At 60.2% G+C, this 23283-nt stretch overlaps 1 protein-coding gene across 1 annotated transcript in view; it reads right to left on the bottom strand.

Annotated features, from left to right (window-relative positions):
* Positions 1-22961, bottom strand: part of LOC101549557 (coiled-coil domain-containing protein 33) — a 62901-nt gene extending 39940 nt beyond the window's left edge. The window contains exons 1-4 of the mRNA XM_004611840.2: positions 22652-22961; positions 21518-21873; positions 5247-5301; positions 4651-4771 (exon numbers count right to left, since the gene is read on the bottom strand). Coding sequence (XP_004611897.2) covers positions 4651-4771; positions 5247-5301; positions 21518-21873; positions 22652-22961 — 842 coding nt within the window. The remainder of the gene's footprint in view (positions 1-4650; positions 4772-5246; positions 5302-21517; positions 21874-22651) is intronic.
* Positions 22962-23283: the final 322 nt, after the last annotated feature.

Below are 23283 nucleotides of genomic sequence, written 5' to 3' on the forward strand. Positions count from 1 at the left end.
TAGGGAATCCTGGATCCAGCTGGGGTCTTCAGTAAGGCAGAGGCTTTGGGGAAGTGACATAAATGCTCTGAGTCGGGGTAATGTCCTCTGGAGAATGGCATGTTTTGCCTATTCACTGGTGACAGAATTCTAACACACACACACACACACACACACACACACACACACACACACACACACACACACACACACCCCTTCGGAGCCTTCGCCTGGCTCGGCGTGTGCCCAGGCACTGTCTCTGCCAGGTCAGGCTCGGTGCGTGGCCAAGGTTGGTCACAAACTGGAGCCAGAGCTCTCGGGGTTATCCAAGGAAGCCACAGCTCCCAGGGCTGGCCAGCTAGGACAGCAGGGAAGGCCCTTGCTCTGCACACTCAGCTGACCTGGGTTCAATCTCCCACATTTCACATGGTCTCCTGAGCACTGCCGTGCTGTGACTCTCAGAGAGAGAGAGAGAGAGATATGGGGGGAGGGAAGGAAGGAAGGGAGGGAGGGAAGAAGGAAGGAAGGAAGGAAGGAAGGAAGGAAGGAAGGAAGGAAGGAAGGAAGGAAGGAAGGAAGGAAGGAAGGAAGGAAGGGAGGGAGGGAAAGAGGGAGGGAGGGAAGGGAGGGAGGGAAGGAAGAAGAGAGGGAGGGAGAGAGGAAGGAAGAGAGGGAGGGAGGGAGGGAGGGAGGAAGGGAGGGAGGGAGGGAAGAAGGGAGAGAAGGAGAGGGAGAGAGGGAGGGAAGGAGGAAGGAAGAAAAGAAGGAAGGAAGAAAGGAAGGAAGGAAGGAAGGAAGGAAGGAAGGAAGGAAGGAAGGAAGGAAGGAAGGAAGGAAGGAAGGAAGGGAGGAAGGGAGGAAGAGAGGGAAGGAGGGAGGGAGGAAAGAAGGGAGGGAAGGAGGGGGGTGGGAGGACAACCACGGCGCCTCCAAGTATGAGCAGCTGAGCCAGCCGCACCCCAGGTGCCCAGAGGAACACCCTGACCCTACCCCAAACCAGCCCAGCCCTTGCTCATTATCTCTGGGCAGCAGGTGGTCAGGGAAGCAGCCGCCAGCTGGCTGTCGGGCCACCCAGCCTTTGGGCAACACTCAGGACCACCAGCCGTCTCCTCCCTGTCTTCTTCCCCACCCCCTGGCTGCTGTGAGGCCCCACCTGTTGGGGTCCAGGGGTCCTGGTCCCCGCTGGGTTCTGACTGGCACGTCTCCCTGTGCCAGGCTGGGAGCTCGTGCTCAGGCTCTAGCACCGAGCCAGGCCCCGTTCACTCTGGGGAGACCCTGGGCCTGGCGTGAGCCCAGCAGAGTGGGGCGTGGCTGTGCCTCGCGCGGGAAGGAGAGTGGCCGCTGAGCTGGAGCTCTCGCGCCGCCACAGAGAGACGTTTCCCAGGCGGAGCCCGAGCAGCCTAGGGCCGCCAGGCTGGCCTTCCGCAGCCCACCCTTGCTTCCCCCAAAGCCTATGGACTTCTCGGGCCCTGTCCCAGAGACACACCGTGTCCTGCTCTGACCCGAAGATACCGCCCCCCACACTCCTGGTCTGACTCTCTGCATTCGCAGGGGAGGATTTCATGTCTCAAAAGGCAGAATAACTTTCCCAAAGTCACAGAGCAAGCAATCAGTCAAAGTCATTCCTGCCTCGCTCCGTCATTCCTGGAGGGGGCCACACCCAGCAGTGCTCAGGGCTCACTCCTGGCTCTCAGTTCGGGGGATCACTCCTGCCGGGGCTTGGGGAACCCTGTGGGGTGCCCAAGTCGGTCACAGGCAAAAAGTGAGCACTTTTCCTGCTGCACTCTCTCTCCGGATCCAACAATTCCTTGTTGACTGTTTCCTCCGTCCCTGGGAACTGAGTGTTGGGCCGAGCCCAACAGAGGGCTCAGACGCAGAGCACTGCGGTCAGGGGAGACGCCAGGGAGGAGTCAGCCGCTGCTGCTCCGTGCTCAGCTCAGAGAGGGCATGAAACAGCCAGGGCAGCAGTGCTGGCACAGCAGGGCCCCGGGGCAGCTTTCTAGGGGACCTGACGGATAACAGAGCCAAGTGATGGAGCTGGGTGGGAGGGACAAATCTGTGCAGAGAAGGGAGACCAGGCGAGGCTGGAGGGTTCGGCCAAGCCGCGCTCTCCCCCGGGATTCCCTGGGAGCCCCCAGAAACCAACCCAGGGCTCCCACAGCTAGTCCCTGCCATACTGCGGTGGAGGCTGTTGGCACCGGGCCAGGTGCCACCATCTGCTTTTGAAAGGGATGAGGGTGGCCCAGAGTGGGTGAAACAGAAGAAAAGCCCAAGAGCTAAGGTGGGGGTGCTGGTGGGGAGCGTCAGTGAGGCGGGAGTGGGGGCATGCATGTCAGCGGGCAGGGACTGGACAAGGTAAAAGAAGGCGCCAGCTGACCTCAGAGAGGGCTGAGGTCATACGGAGAGAAGAGCCCCGGGGTTGACGGGGTTGACGTGCAGAGCAGAGGGGGACAGAGGGAAGAGAAGGCAAGAGAATGAGCAGAGAAAGCACTTCTACAAGGATGGGCAAGCGGGGGAACGTCCCTGAGAGACGGCACAGAATGAGGGGGCCACGGGGACGGGACAGTTGCAACGGCCCCGGTGACTCCAGAGAAAGAGATTTCAGTTGAGACCCAAGGTGGGACTGGGAGCAAGCTGGAGGTCCAAGCAGAGACCCCCGAACTGGTCTGACCTAACACTCCTCTTTCAGAAAAACCAAACAAAACATGCAGACCCCCGTTCCCTGCCCCCAGAAATCTGCTTGCTTAAAGTGAACAGACAGAATGTGCCCTTGGCCCTCACTGCACCCCAGTTCCTACTGTCCCCTGAATGGTGCCAACAGCCCCCAGGTCTGAGGGGTGGCAAAGAGCAGAGGTTGCCGGAGACCAAGCTGAAGGCACAGTGGGGAGGGCGCGGGGAGGGAGACAAGAACTATTTTGCTTGTTTGTTGTGTTCTGAGGTGACACCAGGCGATGCTTAGGGCTAACTCCTAGCTCTGAGCTCAGGGATCACTCCTGGAGGTGCTTGGGGGGACCATGTATGATGCCAGGGATAAAACCCGGGTCTGCCATGTGCCAGGCAAACACCCTCCCTGCTTGCACTGTCACTCCAGCCCCTATACTCAGCCGTGCTGGGGGTGGGGGTGGCATGTGGTACCTCGGATGGAACTGGGACCTTGTGAGGACAAGACATGTGCTCGGGCCCTTTGCACGATCTCCCCTGGCTGAGACAACGTTGGAAAGTGTGTGAAGCCATCAAAAAGACAGACCTCTCCTCTCTCCGGTGCCAGAGACAGGACCCAGGTCGCATGCTGGCACGTTCCCGCTGAGTCACATCCCGGCACCAAATATAGCTTTCTGAGGCTGGAACTCAGCGCCTGACACGTGTGAGGCATGTGCCCCACGGCTGGGCCACATCCTGGTCCCAATTTAACATATATCTTAAACACTGAAAGATTCACTGGGAGGAGAAGGCACGCGTGAGTAAAGCTTTCTTCCGCCCCGCGTGCGCTGTGTTCCTGGGTGTTGCCAGTCAGACATGCTGCGGACATCAGATTTTTTCTTTTTTTTTCCAGGCTTCCGGGCTCTGCAGGGCAGGGGGGCGCTCACACTGAGAGCCCCTTTCAGGCCCCACCAGCTGGGCCATCAGTCCCAGAAACCCACCCTCCTGCTTTCATTTGCATCTCGTTAGCACAGCGGCGCGGGGCTGAGCTGGTTTCTGAGCTCAGCAGCCCAAGCCGAGCGGAGCCGGGAACTGAGGCTGCAGGCCTGGAGATGGGTGCAGCCTCAGGATCCCCCACCCCCCTCGGGCTGGGCTCCCCTGCGGCACGTTCCTATGGCAACCGGGTGAGGGTGAGGGTCTTGGTTCAGGCGGAAGAGACTGCAGTGCCCCCCTGCCGCCGCCCAGGCGGGATTGGTGATAGGCAGCGCCTCCATCTCCCGAGATGATCGGTGATAATTGGTTTATGGAAATAGCGGAGGGGGAAGCCGCCCCGCGAGAAAGCTGCCTCTCCGCCAAGACAGCTCTCCGCCACCTGTCTGTCCTCGCCCGGAAATGGAGCCGTCGGTGGGGGCCGCTAAAGGGGGGTCTCCCCACCAGCCAGTGCTTCACCTGTTGGCCCCAGTGTGCTGACGTGCCCCCATCGTTGCTCTGTGGGGGGAAGGGGGAGGCCTCAGTCTCTCCTTAGCTCTGTGCTCAGGCCTTTAATGTCAGATGTCTGCTGGGGAAGTGGCAGGGAAGATCTGCAATTCACCCAACCAGATAAAGGGAACCTCAGTTTAGGGACAAAAAGCAGCACCTCTCTTCACGGACAGAGCTCATCTGTCCAGGCGGGCCTGGGGTAGGAGAGCTCACCCCTGGTGGCTGCCTGGAGGCGGCGGCAGGGACATGACTCAGCAGGTGCTGGGGTGAGGACCGAGTCCTCCTCAGAAGGAAAGAGCTGGGTGTGCAGGCCCTGGCAGATGGCAATGAGGGCTCCGAGGGGTGCTGGAGAGTGGAGGGCAGCGGGGGTGGGCCGGCAGCTCCCAGGTTCTGTAGGAGGGAGAGGCTGGCAGGATCCGCAAAGCCGTGTGTCCCTGGCCCACTGGCTCCAAGGACCCAAGGGAGTGCAGCCGCCACCCTGGCCAGTCCCCTCGGCTGTCCCTGCAGCTGTCCCGGCTTCAGCCCACCCGTCCCCGTCCAGCCACTACTCACAATGCCACGAAGGGGCTGGGCACAGCGCCATCCTTGCAGAGCGGGAGGCCGGTGGCCCCATGCAGCGTCACCGTGATGGTCTCCCCATCCGAGGGGGACAGGTGGCCATGAGCATCTTGGTCTGGGGACACCCTCAGGGTCTCAGGGGCCTGGGAAAGAATCAGGACTGAGTGTTTCTTCCGGGGTGCTCACCTCCTCTAGTGCTCCCCTCGAACCTGGCCCCTCAGGGTCCTCCCACAGCCAGTCTGGAATGACGGCGACACTCCCTTAACTCTGTCTCCCTCCTCCCCACACCCCCAGGCCCTCCCTTGCCAGCCACCTGAAGCAGGCCCTGGGCCTTGGACACCCAGGTTGCCTCAGGTCTGGCCTCCTGCAGCTCTGCGGCCCGAGTCCTCAGTGCCACCTGTGTGTGAGGCCCGGGTCCTGCCACCTCAGTGGGCACAGCACTCCATGCTCTATAGAGCCCATCCCTACCGCGGGTCCCTCCCGAGGCCTTCGCCGCGGTGGCTCAGCTGTGGGGCCGGGGCTAGGCTGGCGGCCCCCAGCACCTGGGTGTGCATTCCCGGCCGAGCCCTGGGAAAGCGGCCAAGCCAGACCAGGGTATTCAGGGACGGCCACTAGGAAGAGGCGGCCTGAGGACTGCGAGAGCGCCTGGGTGGAGGCCAGAGCAGAAGCCAGAAAGCGTGTCACAGGGGTGAGGTCGTCTAGGGGGCGGGGAGGTCGGGGCAGGCTGATGTTGGCAGCAGAGTCAGGGAGGGTGGAGAGAGGCGTGGACGGGCCACTGTGGCTGGGGGTGTCCGAGCTTCCCTCTGCTCCAGGCCCTGAGTCCACGGTGCACAGTGAGCCTCCTCGGGAAGGCCTGTCCGGATCACAGGACAGAGGCCCTCTGACCCCGGGGAGGGGACCTGGGGGCAGTGAGGACTGTGGGAGGCTGGGAAGCCCAGCAGTCGGAGTCCATCCTAGGACAGGACCTCGTGGGGAGGTGTGTGTGAGAGTGTGTGTGCGTGCATGTGTGTGTGTGAGTATGTGTGTGAGTACTGTGTGAGTATAAGAGTGTATGTGAGTATATAAGTGTGTCTATGGGTATGTGTGAATGTGTGTATGTGTGAGGGTGAAAGTGTGAGTGTGTGTGAGGCAGTGTATGTGTATGCATATGTATGTGGAGTATATGTGTGAATATGTGTGTATGTGCTAGCATGTCTGTGAGCATGAGTGTGTGTGTATATGTGTAAGCGTGTGTGAGTGCATGTGTTTTGTGTGAGTGTGTGTGTATATGTGTACTGGGGGTTCCTTGGAGCGGGGAGGGTCCATAGAGACCATAAGACCATCCTCCCTCACAGAGGGGGGCTGAGGCCCAGAGAAGATACTCAGGGATCACTCCTGGCAGTGCTCGGGGGACCCTGTGGAGCGTAGGGATTAATGCCAGGTCAGCTGTTGGCAAGGCTGTGACCTTCTTCCCTGTACAATCTCTCCACATCTCTCCTCCTTCTCAGAGAACAATTCTTTCTAATTCTGAGCCTGATCACTTTTATTACTCAGTGTTTTCATTCATTCCTCTAACCAACACAGAGACCATCTGGAGCCACTCCTCTGTCACCTGCCTAACAGACTAGTAGGTGAGAACAGGCCCGCGTCCCCTCTCAGAACTGCCAGCCCCAGGGGACACCCCCCAGCTTCTCCAAATGAGGGTCCCCCTCCCGCACCAGAAGGGCCCGTCACCATCTGCAGAAGTGTTGAGTGCCCCTCCCCCACGACTCTGTCAGACTCCCAAGGAAGCTGTCCGTGGAAGGAGAAAGGGGGACTGACATTCCCAGTCTCTTCTCATCACACCCCTACAGCCTGGGGGCTCAGAGCCCGCTTCAGCCCCACTCTGCCCTCAGTCCCGCTCTGCCCTCAGCCCTGCTCTGCCCTCAGCCCAGCTCTGCCCTCAGCCCTGCTCTGCCCTCAGCCCCACTGTGCTCTCAGCCCTGCTCTGCCCTCAGCCCCCTCTGCCCTCAGCCCCCTCTGCCCTCAGCCCCCTCTGCCCTCAGCCCTGCTCTGCCTCAGCCCTGCTCTGCCCTCAGCCCCCCTCTGCCCTCAGCCCCCTCTGCCCTCAGCCCTGCTCTGCCTCAGCCCTGCTCTGCCCTCAGCCCAGCTCTGCCCTCAGCCCCCTCTGCCCTCAGCCCTGCTCTGCCCTCAGCCCCCTCTGCCCTCAGCCCCCTCTGCCCTCAGCCCTGCTCTGCCTCAGCCCTGCTCTGCCCTCAGCCCCCTCTGCACTCAGCCCCGCTCTGCCTCAGCCCTCCTCTGCCCTCAGCCCCGCTCTGCCTCAGCCCTGCTCTGCCCTCAGCCCTCCTCTGCCCTCAGCCCCCTCTGCCCTCAGCCCCTTCTGCCCTCAGCCCCGCTCTGCCTCAGCCCTCCTCTGCCCTCAGCCCTGCTCTGCCTCAGCCCTGCTCTGCCCTCAGCCCCGCTCTGCCCTCAGCCCCGCTCTGCCCTCAGCCCCCTCTGCCCTCAGCCCCCTCTGCCCTCAGCCCCGCTCTGCCCTCAGCCCCCTCTGCCCTCAGCCCCGCTCTGCCCTCAGCCCCCTCTGCCCTCAGCCCCGCTCTGCCCTCAGCCCCGCTCTGCCCTCAGCCCCCTCTGCCCACAGTCCTGCTCTGCCCTCAGCCCTGCTCTGCCCTCAGCCCTGCTCTGCCTCAGCCCCCTCTGCCCTCAGCCCCCTCTGCCCTCAGCCCCCTCTGCCCTCAGCCCTGCTCTGCCCTCAGCCCTGCTCTGCCTCAGCCCCCTCTGCCCTCAGCCCTGCTCTGCCCTCAGCCCTGCTCTGCCCTCAGCCCCCTCTGCCCTCAGCCCCGCTCTGCCCTCAGCCCCCTCTGCCCACAGTCCTGCTCTGCCCTCAGCCCAGCTGTGCCCTCAGCCCCGCTCTGCCCTCAGCCCCCTCTGCCCACAGTCCTGCTCTGCCTCAGCCCCGCTTTGCCCTCAGCCCAGCTGTGCCCTCAGCCCCGCTTTGCCATCAGCCCCGTTGTGCCCTCAGCCCTCTGGCTGTAGGGGTCTCTGAATTCAGTCCTTCTCAGGAATCGACCCGATGAAAGAGGCCAGGAGGGTGACCAATGTCTCTGTCACCCCAAACCCAGGATGACTGCCCCAGCTCCCTTGCTGCTGCCAGGGCTTGTCATGGGTCCCTGGCGCCCCAGAAGGGAGGACCTCAGGGCATGAGGTTCACTCCAAGGCCGGCCCATCTGGGACAGACTCCTTGGAAATAACCCGTGGTGGGGGGTTGTTGGCAAGAACCAAGAACCATTCCTGCTGCCTCTCTGGGCAGGAGGCCAGCAGCCAGGCGGAGCCTCCTGGTGGGGCTGCTGGCATGTGCCTGCTGCTTGGGGGGCCGGGGCCAAGTGGAAGTTCTGGGTGGGGGTAGGGGGCCCTCCTGTCTGCCCACCAGTCCCTTCCTACCAGGTGGAGGGACCACACAGGCTACTGGGTGTCCATCCCCCAACACACACACAGCGGAGAATGAGTCAGGGAGTATAGAGAAAATTCTGGGGTGCAGCAAAGTGCAGCAGGTGGGGCGCTTGCCTTGTACACAGGTGACCCGGATTCAATCCCCAGATCCCACACGGTCCCCTGAGCCCCATCAGGAGTGATCATGGAGTACAGAGCCAGGGGTAAGTCCTGAGCACTGCCGGGCGTGGCCCCAAACCAAGCCAAACAAGAAAATGCCCATGCTGAGCTACATATGGCAGCAAACTGTGGCTGCTGGCGACCCCTTCTTTGTCTTGCCCTCGATCCTAAGAGGTGTCCCAGGGGTCCGTGTGCTTGACGTTGATGATAGGGGGTCCAGTTACAGTTGGGGGTGAGCGAGACTCGGCAGCAGACCCCTGAAGGGATTCTTCAGGGGTGTTGCACAGACCCTGGAGATGGAGGATGAGTGTGACCAGGTGAAAGGGAGAGACCGTCATCCTCTGAGTCATCAACCACTGACACAAGCCAGATCAGCCTTGAGACAGAACTCCCTGCTCTGCCCACGACCTGAAACTTGTGTGTGTGTGTGTGTGTTTGTGTGTCACACCCAGCGATGCACAAGGGTTATTCCTGGCTCATGAACTCAGGAATTACTCCTGGCGGTGCTCGGGGGACCATACGGGATGCTGGGAATCAAACCCAGGTTGGCCGTGTGAGAGGCAAACGCCCTACTTGCTGTGCTATCGCTCCAGCCCCGACCTTGAACTTCTGACTCACTGTCCCAGCCAGCCTGTTAGAACCCCCAGCCCCAATCTGAGAAATAAGATGGTTTGGCAGGTGGAGGTGGCATGAGCTCATCCTCCTCGCTGGCCACTATCCAGTCAGCTCTTGTTTCTATCAACCCTCGTCCTGGATACTGGCCTTCAGGAGGTGGGCACCCACACTTGAAAGCGGCCACAGAAAGACAGGAGCCATCAAAGTATGCAAGAATCTGGTGCTGAGCTAATAAATGGTCCAGCAGTCTGGTTCCCACAGGAAAGTCTATGCCGCCTGTAAAAACATTTCCCAGGGCCTGGGAGATGATTCAAAGAGCACGTGTTTGGCACGTGGGAGGCCTGGGTTCAATCCCCAGCACTGCATGGTTCTCTGAGTATGCCAAGAACAACCACAGGCACTTAGTCCACTGGGACCCCACACATACATAACTCAGTCAGCCGTCTCCCAAAGCCACGAGTCGAGTGAAAGGAACCTGGATCCTTGTCGGGATTCCCAGGCACTCCTTCCTCCTTGAGGACCCCCAAATCCAGTGTGGATGGGTCCATGGGAATGAGCTTTAGGAGCGGAATGGGAGCTGGGTAGGCCAGAACATCTGGGCCTGACCATCAGGGGGCGCCTTGTGGTCAGGTGAGGGGTCAAGGGTGTGTTGGGAGGGTGGGAGGGAATCTGGAATGAGACTCCAAAGTACACGTATCAGAGTGGGGTGCAGGCATTCAACCTGGCAGTTACCCAAAGGGGGCCCTCCTCTGTCAGGGAACAGGAGTGTCTGGGGCCAGCCCCCGCCCCCAAGGCAGACCGCCCCAACAGTGACCAGCACAGATATCCCCGTCCCCTGCTATCCCCTCCCCTGTCCCATCCTGTCCCCTCTATCAGGCACCTACTCTGTGGGGGTCCATCAGGGTCCGAGCAGAGCAGTCCTGCCCTGCACTCGTGTGCCAGGGAAGGAGGTCAGTCCGCTGGGGAGAGGGACAGTAGTGCCAGTCTGTGGCCTGGGAATGTCCCCGAGGGTCTACAGTGGCAGGTGGGTGGGTGGAACCAGAAGCTTCTTTGCCTATTACTGGGGCTGTGTCCCTCAGTCCCGCCCTTGAGCCCAAAGAGCCCATTAAAGGCGTGTGAGGCCCCTGGTGTGGCCAGTTCCATGCTGGTTGCTCTGAAGCAAACAGTCCAAACTCTGCTTTAGAGAAAGCCAGTGGGTGCTCAGCGCCCTTCCTGTTGGAGAGACCGCAGCCAGCTCGGCTCGTGGGGGCGGGGCCCAGGATTTGGTACAGGGCAGTGCACAGCCTAGGGGTCACCTCCCCGGCCCGCAGACAGGCGCTTGAGGGAGGGATGAGTCCAGGCGGGCCAGTTCTCACCCTCCGTCTCACCTGGCTCTCGTGCCGCTCCTTCCTTTCCATGGCAGGAGTACTGGGCTGTGCTTAAAAATCTCAGGGACCAGATCTGCTATTGGTGGGTGACCAGCATCAGTTCTGCCTGGACAGCTGATGGTGCCTTGGCACCTTGGGGTGGCATACACAGATGGTCAGTGAGGCTCCAGGGGGGACAGGCACAGGGGAAAAGATGGACAGCTGGGAGCAGGGGCTGGGGACTTTCTCAGTAATGGGACATCATAAGTGAGGAGGTGACATGAGGCCTCTGGCCATGGCCAGCTGGGCTGGGCCAGTAGCCAGAATGGGCTACTGGCACCCTCAGAACGTTAAGCTAGGGCTGGCCCTGTCGCTGCCCAGACCTGGACAAGCAGAACCTTCCCATACCCAGGGTCACCGGGGCAACACTGTGTGACATCACAGGGCAGGAACTACACAGACCCCTGCGGGCTACAGTGGCAGGTGTCCTGCCCTTGACCCCAAAGAGCCCATTAAAGGCGTGTGAGGCCCCTGGTGTGGCCAGTTCCATGCTGGTTGCTCTAAAGCAAATAGTCCAAACTCTGCTTTAGAGGAAGCCAGTGGGCGCTCAGCGCCCTTCCTGTTGGCGAGACTGCAGCCAGCTGGGCTCATCGGGGCATCACTTGTCAGGGGCTTGACGATAATCCCAACACGGCACAAGGCCCAGGAGATAGCACAGGGTGGCGAATCCTGGTTCAAATCCCTGGCACCACATACTACTCCAGCATTGCCAGCGGTGATCTCTGAGCGCCGAGCCAGGAGGAGACCCCAAGCACTGCTGGGTGTGGCCCAAATCCAAGCCCCCGCTCCTTCCCCAAAAAAATCAAGATGAAACTTTGCTCTTGGAGGGCAGGTGGGGTGATGCTAGACCGTCAGATTCCCCTCCGCCAGCAAACATTCCCCTTCCAGACCCCTGGGTCCAAACCCCCCACGTCCCCCACCAGGACACGAACCTTAATAGCACAGAGGCAAAGCACCTGCTTTGCTCTTGGGAGGCTGCAGGTTGGATTCCTGGCACTGGCCCCACTGCGTTGAGCCTGGTGCATGTGGCACTGCCCCTTGGTATGTGTTCTCCAGAGTGTGAGAACTGCGGCTAAAGAGGGTACAGCTTCAGGGATGGAGCGACAGCATAGCGGGTAGGGCGTTTGCCTTGCACGCGGCCAACCCAGGTTTGGTTCCCAGCATCCCATATGGTCCCCTGAGCACGGCTAGGGGTAATTCCTGAGTGCAAAGCCAGGAGTAACCCCTGTGCATTGCTGGGTGTGACCCCCCCAAAAAAAAGGAAAAAAAAGAGGGTACAGCCTCCCCACCCCCGGAGAATCCAGAGAGTGTGTGAGCACAGCCCCCCACGTGCCCAGACTACCACAACCACCACTGCTAAAGGGAACGGAAGGGGAGCCGAAACCTTGAGGGGCCATGAACTCTGCCTGGGGACTTCTCTGCCATTCCTGTGTCAGGGATGACGTCAGAAACGGTGTGTGATTCTCACAGAAAGAGCCAAGCTTTATGATTTTATTTTAATTAATGGGGCTGGAGCAATAGCACAGCGGGTAGGGCGTTTGCCTGGCACGTGGTTCAATTCCCAGCATTCCATATGGTCCGAGCACTACCAGGAGTAATTCCATATGGTCCGAGCACCACCAGGAGTAATTCCTGAGTGCAGAACCAGGAGTAACCCCTGTGCATCACCAGGTGTGACCAAAAAAAAGCAAAAATAAATAAATAAATAAATAAATAAATAAATATTTTTTGTTTGTTTGTTTGGGGGCCACACTCAGCAGTGCTCAGGGCTTACTCCTGGCTCTGTGCTCAGGAACCTGGGTCAGCCGCATGCAAGGCAAGTGCCCTACCCACTGTACTATTGCTTCAGCCCCAGAAAAAAACAAACTTTAGACCAGGCTGTTCAGTTGCAGAACCTGCATCCGTCTGTCCCCACAGCCCTCTGTGTCCTTGTCGGGAGTTTGGGGCTGTGGGAGAAGCTTGGGAGCATCCCCCTTCCCAGCCAGGCCCCCAGCCCTGCCCCAGCCCTCCTCCTGGGCTGAGCCCATAGCCCCCAGGGGCTGCTATTCCCAGAAACTGCTTCTTCAGGCCAGCGGGGGCCTGGGACCCCTCAGTTCCGCCCTGTCCCTCTGAGATTCCCCACTCTGGCCTCTGCTGCCTGCCCCTGCCAGAGAGCAGAGCCCCTGGCCCTAATCTCATTTGAGGCCATGAAATCACATTTGCAGCGTATTAATGCAGCATGGTGCGGGCCCGAGGCCTGTCTCCTGCAGGAGAGGAACCTGGAAAGCAACCTCGGGCTGGGAGGCGCCTCCCATCGCCCCCGACAGAAAGCAATTATGTCTTAAGAGGTAGATTAAAATAATACGCAGGCTGCCTGCACCCCCACGTGACCCCACTGGGCCTCAGTCCCACCGCCTGCCCCACTTGCTCCAGGCCAACTTCCTGCTGTAGTGGGGGGTGGGGATAGGCATGACCACCTCCTCCCCCACCTCCCCCCATGCCCCTCGTCTGCCTGCCCTCCCCCTTTGCCCTTTAACTCTGGAGCCCCCATGTGCTTAGAGGAAAGCAGCCTCATGATCCACCAAAAACATTCTGTGTCCAGGTACAGTATTCTCCCAGTCTACCCCAGTCAACGCCACAGCCCTGCAGGGTGTATGGGTCCTTCCCCCACCCTTGCCAATTTTTTATAGGTTGAAGAGGGACAACAGGTAAGTCCTGGAACTGGAAGGCAGCTGAGCAGGGCTTCCCCCGTTTCTGCCTGCTGAACTTGGGCCTCTACCGCACCCCCACAGGACCAGCCCAGCTGCTTCTCTTTCTACATCCAAGGACAGCCAGGGCGTCACCCCGAGAACTCTACCCTTCCTCCCCTATTCTCCACCCCACCCCCACCCCCACCAGAACTGCTTTTACTATAGCAAACCTCGGCCTGGAGACCCAGCCAGGCCATGCTAGTCACTTTTTCCTCAAGCCCTAACAGCTTGGAAAGGCATTGCGGTGTCCTTCAGCATTTCTTCCTTCCTCTGTCTACACGGCCCGAAAGCTCCCAATGGGCTGGGGATACAGCTGTCTGTTTACTGGTGGGGAGCAGATGGATGGACAGACAAATAGATGAACAGAAGAAGAAGTGGATGGGTGGGTGGGTGAAAGGATGAGTAGATGAATGGATGGATGGATGGATGGATGGATGGATGGATGGATGGATTATGGGTGGATGGATGGGTAGATGAATGTATGAATGGATAGACAATGGATGGGTGGGTAGGTTGATAATGGATGGATGGATGGGTGGGTTGATTATGGATGGAGGGGTGGGTGGGTGGATAGATGGGTGGATGGATGATGGATGGAAGGATGGGTGAGTAGATGGATGATGTATAGAGTGGAGAGTGGGTAGATGGATGGTGGGGTGGGTGGACAGACAGGTGGATGGGTGAATGAATGAGCACCTGGACTGAGAGAGGAGAGGCTACTGAAATCCAGAGCAGGCCAGCAGAGAGAGATGGAGAAAATATCTTCCAACACACACTCATCTTCCATCTCTTCCAGGAACGGGGGTCCTTGCTGTTCTTGCTTGTTCCTGATACTCAGGATTCTGCAGAACAACTTGGGACCCTGCCTGAAGTTACTCAGTTACCCTCATGGCCAGAGTGGGGGACTGTCAGCCTGCTGGCTCAGTTACCCCACCACACACCCACTGTGCAGGACTTCTTGGATTGTTGCTATGGGGGGTGCCACATTCAGGAATGCTCAGGGGCTGCTCCCTGCTCTGTGTCAGGGGCTGTTTCTGGTGGTCCCTGGGAGACCGTATGGTGCTAAGGTCTAGCTCAGACCCCCTCACGCACAGCACAGGCCCCAGCCCCTTGAGCTCTCTTCCAAACCCTCAGTTTTCTTAAAATGGTTCTGGTGGGTATCCATCGCACCCCATGACACATACCTGTCAGACCCCAAAGCCTTCCACCTCTTGTAGGGACTATTCTTGGGGTCTGTATCAAGGTGAAGCCAGGAGGCTGCTGAAGAAGTATGGCCAGAGTGGCACTCCGTGCATGTTTCCTGGCCAGTGTGGCACTCGTGTGTGTTTCCTGGCCAGAGTGGCACTCCGTGCATGTTTCCTGGCCAGTGTGGCACTCGTGTGTGTTTCCTGGCCAGAGTGGCACTCCGTGCATGTTTCCTGGCCAGTGTGGCACTCGTGTGTGTTTCCTGGCCAGTGTGGCACTCATGTGTGTTTCCTGGCCAGTGTGGCACTCGTGTGTGTTTCCTGGCCAGTGTGGCACTCATGTGTGTTTCCTGGCCAGTGTGGCACTCCGTGCGTGTTTCCTGGCCAGTGTGGCACTCGTGTGTGTTTCCTGGCCAGTGTGGCACTCCGTGCGTGTTTCCTGGCCAGTGTGGCACTCATGTGTGTTTCCTGGCCAGTGTGGCACTCGTGCGTGTTTCCTGGCCAGTGTGGCACTCGTGTGTGTTTCCTGGCCAGTGTGGCACTCCGTGCGTGTTTCCTGGCCAGTATGGCACTCGTGTGTGTGTTTCCTGGCCAGTGTGGCACTCATGTGTGTGTTTCCTGGCCAGTGTGGCACTCCGTGCGTGTTTCCTGGCCGCTTGGTCTGATCTCTTTACTGGGCTCTGCACAACCCGGATGTGGGTCTGTGTGGGCCCACAGGGGCGTGGCCGCTTGTGTCCATGAGGGTAGCTGAGCGCAGGAGTGTCTGCTGGGGACACGTGGGTTTCCAGGGCTGCTGGCAAGGCCCTTCCGGCCTCCTCCCCCCTCCTTCACCGTGAAGGTGAGCTGGGAGAGGAGAGAGCGCCCACAGACACCTCCCGGAGTGTCAGCTCTCGCTGGGGCTGGGCTGGGGAGGTGGGCAGCCCCTGCCCTGTGTGGCCCTCAAGATCGCAGGCACACCTGCACACACCCACAGCACACACCACACACGGCCACCTCCCACCCAGGAGGTGTGTCAGTGACAGCCTTGGGTGGGTGGGATGGCGGGTGGCAGGGCCGGCTGGCCTGCTCTGCTACTCTCTGCTCCTGCAGCCTTGTCCCACGCTCGGGCCCTGGGCTGGGCCAGCTTCCCTGCCAGGACACTCGGGCCTGTGCCCCAGATGGTCCTCTCCTGAGTGCATCTCTCTTCTCTCCTCCTCTTCCCTTCTCTCCCTTCCCCTCCCCTCCCCTCTGCTCCCCACCCCTTTCCCCCTTCTCTTCCTCTCTTCTTTCCCCTTTTCTCCCCTCCCCTTCCCTCCTCTTCCTTACCCTCCCCTCTCTTCCTCTCCTCTCCTTTCTTTTCTCCCCTCTCCTCCCCTCCCCTCCTTTCTTCTTGTCTCCCCTCCCCTCCCCTCCCTTCTTCTTCATTCCCCTCCCCTCCCCTCCCCTCCCTTCCCCTCCCCTCCCCTCCCCTCTTCTCTCTCCACCCCTAGGCCACACCTGGCTGTGCTCAGGGCTTACACCTGGCTCTGCACTCAGTGAGCCTCTTGGCCGGGCCCCAGGCATCATACTGGGTATCGAATACAGGTGAGCCTCATGCAAGGCAAACGCTTTCCCCTCTGTACTCTCTCTCTAGCCCCCTGGCTGTATTTTCCTAAAGTTGAGGCCCAGATCCACCTGCCTTGGCCAGCAGACACAGCCCAACCCCTAACTAGGATCTGTGCTGTGGATCAAAGGAGGCCACATGAGCTGTGTTCCCCTTCCCAGCTCAAGCAGGCCAGCCCCATTTGACAGCTGCAAGGATGGAGGTACAGGGACGCTGTGGACCCACCCCAGGGTCCAGCTACTAAGCACAGCAGGAGACTGCCCTAACTCAGGTCTGGCAGGACCTCTGACCTCTGGAATGCCAGCTGGCTGAGCTCTAGGTGCTGATCCCGACAGGACTGCACAAGGCACATCCTGACGGAGCACTTGGAGATCAGGCAGGTGGGGAAAAGGGACGGGCTTGCACAGACAAACAGATCCTCCCTGCTATGCATATCTGGGGTCTCTCCGAGATGCCCGCTGCTCTAGCACCCATCACTCTCCAGGGACGAAGTCTCGGGGCCAGCAGGCGCCTGCGGGTCACTGTGGCACCTTCAGTCCTCTTCCCCAGGGGGGCTGGCTGTATCCCCTGGCCCCTTCCTTGGGACAGCCCCGCCTCTCCGCAGAGCTGGATCCCCGCCCCCGCCTCGCCCGGTGACGGCGCCCTCTGGAAACGCCTTGACAGCGCCTTTGTTCCCCTGAAATAAAGGAAAAACGAGCTACAAAGGGAAACCTCAGGTAGCTTTTAAGGGGCTCAGCTGCCTGCGGCACCGCGTGTTTAAGCTGCAGGCAGTTGTCACCGAGCAGACGGCAGCGAGCCGCGCGCCCGCGTCCCTCCCCCGCCTGCCCGCGTGATTCCCGCGGCAGCCTCGCGACCCGCGCCGGCCCAGCAGAAAATCAATGAGCACTGATGGGGATGCGCGCTGGCCGCCTGCCCCGCCCGGGTGCGCGTGTGCGTGCTTGTGAGTGTGTGCTTATGTGTGTGGTGTGTGCCTGTGTGTGAGCATGTCTGTGTATGTGTGTACTTGTGTATGTGTGCATGTGTGAGCATGTGCTTGTGTGAGTGCATGTGTGAGCATGTGCTTGTGTATGTGTGCCTGTGTGAGCATGTGCTTGTGTGAGTGTGCACGTGTGAGCGTGTGCTTGTGTATGTATGTGTGCTTGTGTGAGTCTGTGCCTGTGTATATGTGAAGGGGTGTGTGCTTGTGTGTGTGTGATATGTGAGTGTTTATATGTGTTGTACATGTGTGTACATGTATGAGCATGCACTTGTGAGTATGTGCATGTGTATTTGTGTGCATGTGTGAGTGTGTTTGTTTATGTGTGCATGTGTAAGCATGTGCTTGTGTATGTAAGTGTGAGTGTGATTGTGTATCTGTGCCTGTGTATGTGTGAAGGGTTGTGTGTGTTTGTGTGAATATGTGAGTGTTTATGTGTGAGCGTGTTTGTGCATGTGTGTGCATGTATGAGTGTGCACTTGTGTGTGAGTGTGTGCATGTGTGTGTGCTTGTGTGTGATATGTGAGTGTGTATGTAGAAGTGTGTGTTTGTGTGTGATATATGAATATGTGCATGCACATGTGTTCACATGCACACATGTGAAGGTTTTGAAGAACATGCTACCTGGATGACCTACTGGGCCCCCAGGGCTGGGGGGCAGCAGTGGAGAGCGGGTGTTGGGGGACAGAGGCGGGGAGTCTGCCCAGCACATGTATGTAGAGGTGCTGGTAGCTGGGGGCGGGGCAGGCACTCCGTCTCCCCCTCCAGTTAAGAGAGAGATTAATATATTCAATCTGCTCTGGGTAATTGAGGGAACAATTGAAGTGTTTTTCTAAAGCCTATAAAACTGCCTCATTTGCCAGGAAGAGCTGAATGGCCGCGCTCCTGCCCGGTGTAGGATGGAACGAAGGAGCAGGAGGGGGGAGGGGGCGGCAGGAGGGCCCAGAGTAGCGTCTGGGCTGGGCTATAGGCGGGCGGCTACGGGGCTCACAGACTGCTTTAACTCCCCACCCAGCTTTGTCAGCAGGTGCTACAGGAACACACTCCTGGAGCCTCAGGTGCCCCACCTGTGAAATGGGCCAGTGGAGGCTGGGTGGGAAAGTGGGAAGTACAGCAGAAGGGGAGACGTCGGGCCCTGATGGACCCAGTACCCCCAGGCAGAGCCACCCCCAACCCAGGCGGGAGATGGAATGGGCAGTAAAGTTAATGAAAACCACATTGTGAGTCTTTCCCGCTTGAACCACTCCAGTCTCCAGGGCAATAGAAATAGCGTATGCAATAGCGAGCAATAAAAGACGTAATGAATTTAAAAGCAGAGCAAGGAGGGGAGGAGCGGAGGAGAGCGGGAGTGTTCTGGCCCAGCGGCAGAAAGACGCCTGGGGCTGGGGGCTGGGGGTGCCTGGGCTCAGCCCTGGAGCCGCAGCGGAGTCCGGAGGCTGGAATCTGAGCCAGTGGGGGATGGGGACCGAGGGGGGTAGAAAGGGAGATGGGGTGAGGGAGGAACAAAGGGCGCGCGTGAAGAGACCCCGGTTTCTGGACGGGGACTGAGGCAGAGGTGACACTCTGAAATCCCTGAGGATCCTGCCCCTTTTGCCTCTAGTTAGCGAGAGCCCCAGCCCAAAGGGCTGGAGCCACAATCAGAAGCCCCAGGCTGAGAGCCAAGTGCTCCGAGATTGCTTTATTAGCCTTTTCTTTCCCTTTTCTCCCTCCAGGGCAAAAAAAAAAAAAGGTGTTTTAAATGGAAAGGGAAAAAAAGAAGACCCTTGAAAGCTTCGTTTAAAAGGCTCCTGGGGAACAGAATCATTTCTGGAAACAAAACTGCAATTGTGTGGGAGAAGTAAAAGGGGGGGCTGGGGTGCCCCTCCCCCTCCTTCCTGCTCCTCCCCTGGGGAGGAAACTCAGGGTCTGCGGAGTGGAGAGGTGGGGAAGATGGCTAAGGTCATGCCTTGAAATGTCTTCCCGGGGCTGTTCCTCGGAGGGTGTGTACCCCAAGTCCCAGAACTCCGCCCCGCCCCCAGCCCCCAGAGCTGAGTGGAGACCCCCAGCAGGGAGCTGGACTCTGGGGGTCTGCTTCCGTCCCCATTTGGGGAGCCCCAGGCCCCCTCTGCAACCCACCAGCCACCACACTCCCCCTGACCCGGGCTGGGTGACAGGGCAGGGGGCAGGGGACACTGTAGGGACAGGAGGAGGCCAACTCTAAGTACTCCATATGGCAGGTGGGTCCCCTGGCTCAGTCCTCTCTGGCAGGGTCCCCCGCCCTCCTTGACCCTCCTCCCAGTGTTTGCGGGGCTGGGAACAAGCTCAGGACACGGCCCCAACTGGCAGGCTGACCCTAGTATCCCTGTGTCCCCTAGGTGCCACTGAAGGACTTAGCCCCGCCCACTGCCCCTCCCACCCCGTGAGGAGGAGCCAAACGCAAGCTTGGAGCCGGAGTGGGTCGAGGTCAGGGTCACACTCCAGGATTAGGCTGGAGCGTGGGGGACAGAGAAGGGCCTTGATTCCAGTTCCAGCCCCGCCCAGCTCAGCTTCCTTTTCCTCACTCCATTCCTCACTCCCCTCCCCTCAAACCCCTCCCGCCCCCCCCCTCCCCGCCCCATCTGTCATCCTAGGACCAACATCAGCTGGGGGTTAGGACAGTGACACGTGAGGTGGAGAACAGCTCGGAACCCACAGGACTGCCTGGGTGAAATGTGTCGGATGGCTGAAGCACAAACAATGCGGGGAAGCTTCCTGGGGGAGGCAGCCTCCCTCTCTCCCTTTGCTTCCCCAGCCCCAAGCCCACTCCTGGCGAAGTCAGGCTGCTCCTAAGAACATAATTCTTTCCTCTCCATCTCCATACTCTCCGCCTTTCATTCTCCCCACCCGAGGAGCCATCAACCCGCCCCGCCTCTCACAAACTTCCGTTCCTAGTTAGGTTAAGTCGTCCCCCCTGGGCTGCCACTGCGAAGAGGAGAGGGACCCTGCTTCCAGGGGCCCTGGGCCCACTTCCCCGGGATCAGGCCACAGGCCCAGAGGCCTGGGTGGGGCCCGCGGCTGAGGCCTTGCTGCCGCCAGGTGCCAGCAGGGGGAGCCCGTCTTCCTTTGGTCCAGGCGCCACAGCCCCTCCTTCCCCCCAGTGGCCCCTCACCATGGCGCAACCCCCAGCCCCGCCCTGCCGTCAGGACTGTGATTGCTGACCCCCCACGAGGGAAGCGATTTTCCTCTCCCTTGAAAGCCATTTTCTTGTCTTGCTCGAAGCAGACATCTGACACTTTAAGAGGGGGATGGCAGGGCATGATGGCATTAAATAACTGAAATCAGAGCTGCTGAGGGCAGTGCGCCTTCTGGAGCCGGCCCTGCGCTGGCCCTCCCCTCCCCCTCCCCCCTCACAGTTGCTCAGAGCCGCCATCTGCAAAGCCCCGGCCTTGGGCCCGGTGCACGCGCTGCCCCCCACCCCCCGCCGCCGAGAGTGCATCCGGGAAGCAGGGAGGGCTTCTCCCAGAGCCTCTGGTGAGCCTGGTCCTGTGTGACAGACCGTGGGCCTGGGGCCACCCCCTGCTTAGTGGACAGGGAACTTGCAGCCTGCGGGCAGAGCATCCCAGAGGAGCCAGCTAGCTCTCCAGGGGACATAGAGGCAGGGGGCGGAAATAGATGTGGATTAGCTGACGGGCCAAAGTGGGGGCTGAGACCTGAGCAGGATGGGGGGGGGAGTCCCCTAGGGCGGAGGGGGTGGGGGCTGGTTTGTCCTTCCCGTTCTCCTAGAAACATGCTCCTCTACACCCCAGTTTCCAGCAGACACTCCTTCTGTATCCCCTCCATCCTGAGTCAGACACCTGCCTCTGACCTGTTACTGTCCCCCGGTTCCTCCCACACCCCCCCTCACTGACCCTCTCCCAGCCCCAGTCAGGTAACCCATCCAGATTGCACCCTGCAGCCCCAGACCAGGCCCAGCACCCCAGACTCTAAGTGCTCCACTGCACTCCTGATTCCCTCTCCCACTGCGGGCTTCTGCCCCTCTGCTTCTGGCACAGCCCCCCGAAACCCAGAACCAGAATCACCGTCCCTCAGTCTCAGCCGCCCGGGCTGGGTCCAGCCCAGGCCAGTGCTTCAACATGGGGGCGATGAGAGAGTGAATGAGGGAGTGAATCAATGAATCGTTAGTGGCATCCCTCCCGACGGGCCCTCCCCAGGTCCCAGGTCACACCCTCCCCACCTTGCCGTGGGACTTCTAGAAGCACGAGGAGCCCTCCCGGTGCCTACTGGGGTCAGGCATGTTGGTGTCCCCCTGGTGACACCCCCACCCCCAGCTGCCTTTCCCAACTGGGGAGCCACTGGGGAGCCCCTCCGACAGCGCAGCTGAGCACAGACCCCTCACCTGGGCCTGGGTATTCCTGGGACCCTCTTCAGGGCTGACCCCCTCTTGGCCTTGGTGGCAGTTGACTGGATCAGAAGGTGGACTCTGAGAATCTTCTGGACCATCATGCTGCCAAGTCTCCCTCAGAACCTGGCAAAGACAAACGAGATTGAATGTGAGGAACTCAAGGGTGTCAGGGGACACTTACAGGAGTTGGGGTGTCCCTGCTCCGAGAGGTCATTGCTCTAGTTACTGTCTGCCCCTTTCAAAGGGAACCTCCCTGACGCCCCATCAGGCTCCAGAATGGAATGGGGGGAGGGGGTCGTGGGGAAGCTCTGCAGTGGTCTGTGAGGGCCTGAGGGGGTGGACAGGTTGCCCAGAGACGCCAGGTGTGCTAATTGGGGGAGTGGTGATGGGGCGCGTCACACCCCCTCCTCCAGGAAGCACCCACCTGTGATGCGGGCCGCGGGGCCTCCTGGCCGGGCGCCCCCGGTTCTGCGCGGCCGGCACCGGGAGGGCTGCTGGGCGGCGGGGGGGCCCGGTGCTCGTGGAAGGCCACGCTGTAGGCCAGGCTGCCGCAGTGGCGCGCCGTGGGGTCCTCGCTGGGCCGTAGCAGGGCTAGGCTGCCCCGGTAGCGGTACAGGTCCTCGTGCCGGCGCGCGCGCGTATTCATGCGCGGCTGGTCGGGGCGCGGGTAGATGGGGAAGATGCCCTCGCCCACCCTCCGTGCGGCGCGGCCGGCCGCGTCCAGCCGCAGCGCCTCCACCCGCAGCTGCGCGTCGTGCTGCCCGTCGTTCTTGCAGAAGCCTGGGGGGAGGTCGGGGAGAAGGGCTCAGGGAGAGGGTCTGGGGTGTCCCTCGCTGCGTGACCCCCATCCCTAGGGATGACGGGCACAAACAGGGAAGAAAGACTGCAGGGAAGTATGCCGGGCCTTTGAAGTCTGTCTTGGCAGTTTCCCCTGGCGTTGGACTCCCATACACCCACCCAGGACCTGCCACTGTCCCCCCCCTACTGATAAAGGCAGGATCTTAGCAACAAATAGGTTCCTAACCCCCTCCCACAACACCCCCCCCCCCCCGGGGTAGGTTCCACCTGCCCAGATCTCTGGTCACCTGAAGGCCTGGGACTTGGTTTCCCCAATTTTTCACATTTCCCCTCCTCCAGGAAGCCTCACTGGATGGTCTCACAATCTCTCTGAGATCTGCTTTTTAATGCATCTCTTAGGTGTTCTCTCTCTGGGATTCCTGTCTCTCCAACCGCTTGACCTGGAGGCAGGGCTGGGGGTCTCTATCCAGTGTCCATACCAGTGTGTGGGGATGTGGCCAAATATTACTCCGTGTGGTCCCCCTGCCGGGACTGGTGCCAGAGCTGCTCTTTGTTGAGTGCTCACCCACTGCCACGTGTCCCTGCATGTCCTCCCTGCCCAACACTGACCAGTGTGCTACAGGATCACGGAAGACAACCATTGTCCAGAGCACACAGGCGGGACTGGGCCTTCCCTCCCCGGCTCGGGGGCTCTCTGAGGATGCTGAACAGGGGTCCAGCACCCCTTTGTCCCCCATCCCCTCCCTCCCTTCCTTCCTACCTTTGGGCAAAGTAAAGACAAACTTGCTCCTGGTGAGGGGAAGGCTCTGGCCTGGGTCCCGCTGCTCAATGACCTCTGTGACAGTGGAGCAGGCAAGGCGGGGGTCCTCATCATTCACCTGCAGCAGCACCCCAGCTCCAGAGCCTGCCTGCAGGGGGTTCTCAGCTGACAGGCGCAGGGCATAGCTGCCCTCCTCATTGAACTCCACGCTCAGCACCTCGAACTCCAGGTCTAGGGTCTTCTCCTCGGTCCGCAGACTCTGGCTCAGCAGCGGGGCAGGCACCCAGGGCTCTGGCCCTCCGGATGCCATGGCAGACACAACCCCACAGCTAAGCACTGCCCCCTCCTGCCCGCCGTCCCCATCTGGGGTTCGCCATAGGGCCTACATGCTGGGTGCTCAGGGCCGCACCCCACCCGTCTCTGTTTGTTTGAGGAGAAACCAGGTAACAAAGGCAGCCATGGTTCCCTCCCGCCGGACCTTGTTCCCTCTTCAAGCCGCGATGAGAAGCTGCTGGCTGCCAGTTGCTGTCTCGGGCATTGGACGTGCAGCAGCTGCTCCAGCAAAGACTCCTGAGCTCCGGAAGCCCTGGGGAGGGGCAGGAAGTGGGTAAAACTAGAGAGAAGTCAGTGAT

Source organism: Sorex araneus, chromosome 3 (genome assembly GCF_027595985.1).
Source record: "Sorex araneus isolate mSorAra2 chromosome 3, mSorAra2.pri, whole genome shotgun sequence".
Lineage (NCBI taxonomy): Eukaryota > Metazoa > Chordata > Mammalia > Eulipotyphla > Soricidae > Sorex > Sorex araneus.